This window comes from Coloeus monedula, assembly GCF_965178545.1.
Source record: "Coloeus monedula genome assembly, chromosome: 14".
NCBI lineage: Eukaryota > Metazoa > Chordata > Aves > Passeriformes > Corvidae > Coloeus > Coloeus monedula.
Genome location: NC_138794.1, coordinates 1,275,682 through 1,283,386, shown reverse-complemented (window position 1 = coordinate 1,283,386; position 7,705 = coordinate 1,275,682). Strand labels below are relative to the sequence as shown.

General features: G+C 53.6%; 1 protein-coding gene across 1 annotated transcript; it reads right to left on the bottom strand.

The window, feature by feature from the left end:
• Positions 1 to 1,640: 1,640 nt before the first annotated feature.
• Positions 1,641 to 5,046, bottom strand: BCL2L10 (BCL2 like 10). Its single transcript, XM_082290950.1, has 2 exons — positions 4,596 to 5,046; positions 1,641 to 2,810 (listed from the first exon to the last, which is right to left on the bottom strand). The coding sequence occupies exons 1-2, from the start codon at positions 4,995 to 4,997 to the stop codon at positions 2,679 to 2,681; spliced, it is 534 nt and encodes a 177-aa protein (XP_082147076.1). The 5' UTR covers positions 4,998 to 5,046; the 3' UTR covers positions 1,641 to 2,678.
• Between the last annotated feature and the right edge of the window lie 2,659 nt (positions 5,047 to 7,705).

Below are 7,705 nucleotides of genomic sequence, written 5' to 3'. Positions count from 1 at the left end.
GACCAAGCACAGGCTCCCAGCAGAGAGCAGAGCAGCCTGGCTCCAGGCAGTATTGCCCCTCACTGCAGAGCTGCACTGCAGCCTCCTGACTCAGCCTCGCAGCTTTCCTGGCTCTTAGAAAGCCCACTCCCAGCTTCTCCCAGGCCAAAAAGAGTGGCAGATGCTCTTCAAGCTGCACTTTGGAAAGGGTCAGGCTTACACAAAAAGCTGATGTGACTTTGTTAAAGGACATTTCCAGGTTGGGTTTGTTGGGGGTTCTTTTCACTTTTCCAGAGCACACTGTAAAAGCCAGCATAATATCCTCTCTGCTATTGTTTTTGTGGGGCCTGCCAGATCAGATTACACTGAAAATCAAGATACAGATATTTTAGCTTTGTTCTGTTTGGCACGGGAGAGACATTTGACCTCTGTTTAGACTATTTCTTGCCCTGTCATTTCCCATGCTTTTCACCATATATCCCCCTAAGCATCCCACGTTTTAGAAACTACTTTCACTTCCCAGGACTAACCAGCTCACTCCCACTGTAGACAAAGCTTCGGGCACTGGAGCCTCCTGGATGACCGGAGGCAGATGCCCAGAGCATTCAGCTGCCACACGCAGGCGTTATCCCTGCAGGAACTTGAGAGAGGAACTGAGCACACCATGGACCCTTAATCCTTTTGCTGAGAGGAGGCAAGCTGGAGTTTAGAGAACTGGAAGTTGGAGAACAAGCAGACATTTATTCAGAGCCAGCAGCATGAGGGGGAGCACCACCAGCTCCTTCCTGCCTCCGCGGGACTTACCGTCCCTGAATGTCCCTTTTTGTCCTTCTCCCCACATCTGTGGCCAGCCAGCACAACGCTGCTCTGTCCAGCCACACCCCTGCCCCAGCACCCAGTGCAAGGAGAGGCAGGGTGGCCACTGCCAGCCACGGTGATGCTGACCTGGCTGCCAGGCTGAGCTCTCCCAAGAGGAAGTCAGCTGCCCACTGGGTGCTCTCCCCACCAAGGGGGACCCTCTCAAAGGGCAGAGCCCACAGGCAGCCAGGGAGGGAGGCTGAACAATGGACTTGTAGCATTTAACAGGCACCAGGGCCCCCAGCTTGGAGACAGGGGCAATGAGACCACCTTTTAAAAGAGTAAAGCCCAACACCCTCAAAGATTACAGTTGCTCAGTATGACTAATCCAAGAAGGCTGAACTCCACCAACCCATTGCACAGTTGTCATCATAACACATATCAGAAACTCCAGTTTCAGTAAAAAAGCATGCACGTGTGAAAGAGAGGCAGCAGCAAGTCTTGGCAGAGAAGGAACAAGAGCTCGGTCACCCTCTACAAGCAGGAGCAGCTCTTGGAGGAGCCTGACTGACTGCACCCAGCTGTGTTAGTAAACTCTGGATAGCTTTGGCCTACAAAACCACCAGGTTGTTTCCAGTCACGGTGGTGAAGATGGACCTTTTGGATGGGATTTTCCCCTTAGCTCTAGTTTGGACTGCAGGACTGCATTGAAGGCTGGTATCAAACTGCTCTGGTGCTGCACAAGTCCTCGTCTCGGGTCACAGCACCAGCACTACAGTGAATACAAACTGATGCATCCAGGTAACCATCAAAACACTCACTGTCTGAGCACCAGCACCCATCCGAGCTAATAATCAGAAAGGTTTTTTAAAATAAAAATACTTAACATTTATTCACTTTTGAAGTCACCATAGTAAAATTGTACACGTTGTGAGTAACCCAGGAACATTATTAAAAAGCTACCAGAAACATAAGGCAATTTGTACAACCATTGAAAGAAATACACAGCATTTTGAAAACAGAGTGAAATATTACTCAAACAAGACAACGCTTGATACGCACTAGAGTGACAAGAACCAGCATTAAGTTTTAAACAAAAATAAAGATGTCATGGCTACAAGTATTATACAGTGATAAATACTTCAAAAATATATTAAGATATATGGAAATTCTCACTTTGTAAGGGAAATCCAGAGAAATTCCAGCCTCCACTGGATTTCAATATACCAATTAAGGTTTAATATTTAAATTCTTCTCCTTTCAGTAGGAACCAGTACTGCAGCCATTACTGTCCTGTATCAATACTCACCTTCCTGTAGTGTCATGAAATCAGCCTTATGTTACATTAAGCCCTAATGCCTCTTGCGTCACAGGCACCAATTGCTCTAAATCAACAAATGAGTTGCCTTTCGAGTACAAGTGCTGTACACCACGTTTGAAGCCATAAACCACGTTAGATCACAGCCACTGTTCACCCACTTTACAGCATTAATGAACGCGGGTTCCAAGACTTGCCTCCACGTAAACAAGACGTCTTGAACAGAGGGTTTAGTAGCAAGCCCACCATAATGTTTTCCTAGCATAACATCAAGCACTCAGAAGTTACAGTACATGAACCATGCTAAAGTTTAGGTTACACCTTCGAAACAGAAAGTCCAGAGGATGTTTGCAGACAACAGGTTTTGAACACTCACAAGTAGTGCTCTAGTACACATTTGTCTGTGCTGTTACTGGGTAGCGAGTGAAGCAGTTTATAGCCATGGATTTGGTGAGGCAGTTTTCTGAGCCAGTTTAAAAATATAGACTTCTTCTTAGAGGGTCTGTTCTATAGAAAATAAAGTGAAATCTGGTAAATTGTCAGTTTTGAGAGTACTTTCCCATGGCAAGATCCGTTCGTGGGCCTACCGCACCAAGAGAAAAGCCAATCCTGCCATGCCAATGCCCGCTGCTGCTGCCACGATGGCGTTGCCGATGGTGCTGCTCTGCTCAGCCGCCTCGGAGCCGTGTCTGCCGAAGAAGCGACAGAAGCCGTCCTGCAACAGCAAGAGAGAGGACATGTCAGTCGCTTAGCTTGCAATTAACCAGATTTCTTTAACAAGCCTTTGAGCACAGTTTCATCCTCCCAGCTCAGCCTTTGTCAGCTGCAGAAGTCTCTACTTCAGTCAGAAGTCTAAGCCTTGGGCACAGGCAAAACCATTTTGCGACAGCCTTTGCACAAGGCAACTGAAAGGAATAGCTACAAGTGTTTGTACACTTTGCTCAGCAGACAGTTGGAGACCTCCTATCGAGATGCTCGGTGTGGCATTACATATTTTTGCCCTTTTAGGCAAGTTTCTGATGGAAGTTGCCAGCACTGTTCCTCCTCATTCAAGTTTCAGAAAGCATCTAAGACACAGGATATGGAAATTTCCACTTTTAAGACAGGAGCCCAAAGCCAGTCCCATCTCGGTGGATGTGGGACTGATTACACACTCTCTTGGAAGGGCCGGGTGGACACTGCTCAGAGCTGACCTATGACAGAGCAAAGCTGGCAGCTGCTCTCCCAGATCACTGTGATAATCAGAAGTGGCAGCAATACAACTCCAGATGGTTGCGTTTGAACTCTGCCCCGCAGATGTCTATGTAAACAAGTTATACTCCTAATTTCTTCCGGAACTTTGTTCTTTACACTTTAATTTGTGCGAACAGGCAATCCGATTTTGCCAAGTGACAGTGTATGCTGCAGCCAACCACCACAGTTCTGAGCGGTCAGAAGGACCAGTGACCACTGGAAAACCAAGTTCATTTTGGTCTCTGGAAAAGTCAACGAAACCAGTGGCTACTTCCCCTCCTTCTATTTTTAGTACTTATTTGTACTGACATCAAGTATTCCACTAGGACTGGAAATAGGAAACGAGTAGTTCTGTGGGATAGCTGACATTTTGTTCAGAAACACAGGCTGAGCTGCACTCACGCTTTAAAAGCCATTCCTTCAAGTGTGCATCTCGAGGGGCAAAATGCCCACACCTTGCCCAGGCTTGACCTGACTGGCTTCGGGACAGGCAGGAACAAGAGCCGCAGGTCTGGAGGGTGGGTACCTTAATACACAGGTGGACTTAAGAACAGGGACAGGTGTGTGCTCACACCTGAGAGAGCACCTGTGCCAGCCTGCTCGCCAAAACGCGCAGGCTGCGGACCCGAGGGGAAGGCAAAACTCGCTCCCTCATCCAGCAGCATCGCTCCTGCGGTTACAGGAGGCTGCATCCCAACGGGGCCGTGCGCGGCCACGCGGAGGGCTCTGGGCGCCCGCAGGCGCCCCAATGGCCAGCGCGCGCGCACCCACCCGTGTCGCGATGGTCAGCAGCCCCCGGGGACACGCCGCGTGTCGCGATGGTCAGCAGCCCCCGGGGACACGCCGCGTGTCGCGATGGTCAGCAGCCCCCGGGGACACTCGGCTCGTGTCGCGATGGTCAGCAGCCCCCGGGGACACGCCGCGTGTCGCGATGGTCAGCAGCCCCCGGGGACACGCCGCGTGTCGCGATGGTCAGCAGCCCCCGGGGACACTCGGCGCGTGTCGCGATGGTGAGCAGCGCCCGGGGACACTCGGCGCGTGTCGCGATGGTCAGCAGCCCCCGGGGACACTCGGCGCGTGTCGCGATGGTCAGCAGCGCCCGGGGACACTCGGCGCGGCGGCCGCGCACGCCCATCGCCGGCAGAGACACGGGCACGTCTCCCCCTGGGACGAGCCGCTGCACAGAGCCGGGGGCTGCCCTGCCCCGCTAACCGGGCATGGCGCGAGGGTCCCGGCACCCGCCCCAGGCCGCTCCGTTCCCGCTCACCCATCCGCCGTGCGCCTCCAGCCACTCGCCGCGCTCCTCGGCCAGGTAGGCGGCCAGGTGTGCGGCCAGGCAGCGCGGCCCGTCTCCGCAGCCCCGCTCGGCCAGCGCGGCCGCCAGCGTGCCGGCGAACACCACGAGCGCCAGCAGCCGGCCCCAGTTGAGGCCGCCGTCGGCCTCCAGCTGCGCCGCCACCCGCCCCAGCAGCGCGGCCGCCTCCCGCGGCTCGGCCCGGGCCAGCGGCGCGCAGGAGCGGAAGAAGGGCCGCTCCTGCCGCTCCAGCTCGGCCGCCGCCCGCCGCAGCACGGCCGCCGTGGGGCTGGGGGGCAGCGCGGCGCCGCCGCCGCGGTGCTGGAAGTAATCCTCCAGCAGCAGCGCCGTCTCCTCCTTCAGCGAGCGCGCCATGGCGGCTGCCCACGGCGGCGGCCCCGCAGCAGCAGCTGCCGCCGACTAAGAGGCGGGGCGGGCCCTCCGCCCGGCCCGGCCCGGCCCAGCCCGGCCCAGCCCGGCCCGCCCCGGGCGCTCCCCTCCTCCGGGGCGGGGCCCAGCCGGGCACGTTCCCATCGGGAAGGGTCCGCCCGCATCCCCGGACGGGCGGCCGCGGTGGGTTGCTGTGGGCCTCCTGGGCAGCCGAGGGAGACGTTCAGTTATCGGGTGCTGGCTCTCGAATACTTGTTTTAATTTAATTCCTTTTGGGTTTTGTTTCTGTTCCACATTAGTGGCCCGCCCGAACCTGTATTCTTTGCCTCAAAGGAGATGTGGGTTTTCCAGGGTCATGGGGTGAGTGCATTGTGTATTTACCCAGCAAATGCAGTGGCGTTTAGTTTTTGATGAGCACATAGGCAAAATTTAGGATTAGGGCCTTCGTGGTGCAGAGGTCGGGCCCTCCACACTGCTGGTGTCAAGTAAAGCGGCTGAGAACAAGGCGGGCCGAGCGGTGTCATTGCGCAGCACACGGAGCGGGACACCTCCCTGCACCCGCGCTGTGCCCCGGCAGCTCCGAGCACCACCAGCCGCTTCACAACCCATCGAGGCTCCCATAAACACCGCCTCAGACCCACGGCACGCTTGGCACAGGGTACGCCCCTTGTGCGTCCTGCCCGGTCCCGTTTGCAGGTGAGGAGCTGGTGGTGGTGCGGGGCAAAGCGCGGCTGTGCCCGCAGTGTCACAGCAGAGTCCGGCTGTGCCCGCAGTGTCACAGCAGAGCCCGGCTGTGCCCGCAGTGTCACAGCACAGCCCGGCTGTGCCCGCAGTGTCACAGCACATCTCGGCTGTGCCCGCAGTGTCACAGCAGAGCCCGGCTGTGCCCGCAGTGTCACAGCAGAGCCCGGCTGTGCCCGCAGTGTCACAGCAGAGCCCGGCTGTGCCCGCAGTGTCACAGCACAGCCCGGCTGTGCCCGCAGTGTCACAGCACAGCCCGGCTGTGCCCGCAGTGTCACAGCACAGCCCGGCTGTGCCCGCGCCGGGAGAGGCACTGCCGCCGGCACCGGGGCACCGCTCACCTCGCGTCCCACGGCCGGCTCAAGGTGCCCAACGCCTCAGCACAGGACTGCTTGGCTTCACTCCATCTATCTTGAGATACAGCTGTCTCCATTTTACATCCCCAACAGAAAATCTAAAAATAGGTGGTTGGAATCAATCCTGTTGCAATTTCTCAGATCGCTATCAGGAATTGGCCTGATCCCTTGGAGTCCCTCCGAAGGCAAACTTTAGTTCTACATCCCCGTATTTGGCTTTTGTTTTATTTTGAAGCAGGGAAATACAGTCTGTTTATGTGCTAGAGCAGTAGCTGGAACGAGATCTTTACTTTACACAAGAGCTTTACACACTATTTTTCCTTATGATTGTTAATCCTGGAGCAGGAATTTCCTATTGCATTCCTCACAGCAGGAGTGCAAGAGGGAGAGGCTGCTCTTTCTCTAGCAATATCCTTTTCCACCCTTCCTGTTTATATAGCGTTTTTTGTTTAACAGGACAGAGCCGTCTGATAGTGCCGGCCCCAGCTATAGCTCCCTTCTCTCCACACGTTTATGGAATAGAGGTGTTTCTGACACAAACAGCTTGACATACTAACAGGGAAATCTCAAAACGCTGGGTTTTCCAAAGCCTCCCTGGACAGCCTTTACTGAGTAAAAAATACAATGGGTACTTCAGTGTCCTGTTCCTCTAAGTGTCATTTATCTGATGGGAAGTTGAGGCCCATCCTGGTTCATGTTTTCACCATTACCTCAGGAACAAAGAGGTGATTTTCACAGGTGGCAAGCCCACGTTCCCCAACACACGAGTCCAAAACCCACAGCATTTCTCGGTGCAAGAACACAAGTGCAAGATGCAATGTCAGACTCATTCTCACTGTATCTGGTGACAGTTTGGGCACTGATGTCACTCAGAACAAGCTGGCTCAGCACTTTCCCCAGCCCCTCAGAAGAGAGGAAATGAAACAATGCACCGAAATTAAGAAGGTGCTTTTTTCAGTGGCTAAACTGAGTGCTTCCACCAGCCACCTTCAGGCTGACCATAAAACCTCCACGGAAGCTGGCCACAGCTCATTTCTCTCCTGACAAGGCAGACAGCTGAACTGCTGCACCTCCAGGTGATCTGCACATCTGCTTGACCCAAACAGTGACAGCCTGAGCCCTCAACAGCATTTCAGTGCCCAGCTTTTCCCTGGCATCCTGCTGCAACACAAGGAGCTCCCACAAAACATACATCCTGCATTTTCCAGTTCGTTCCTGCGTATGGCAATAAGGATATGGAACATTACATTAGCTGTGATCCTTCAGAGCAAGAAAACAATCTAAATTCTGTCCTCCTGAATGCAGGGGGGAGCTCAGATGGCATTTCAAATACTTTCAAGGGCTGCTCACTCTTCTTTGCTGTGGTTCACCTTGGGTCTTTCCAGAAGATATTCCACAAGTAATTTGCTCGTAGATCTGGATTTTACCTGAGATTTTTGCAGGAGAAATAATTTAAGAAACTGCAGTGCAAAAAGTGAATTTCAAAAAAAAGAAAAAAAAAAAAAAGGCACCATTACAAATACCTAAGCAATGGGAAGAACTACTATATACATGTTCTCAATATGTAAAATACAATTTATTGTATTTAGGCTGTTC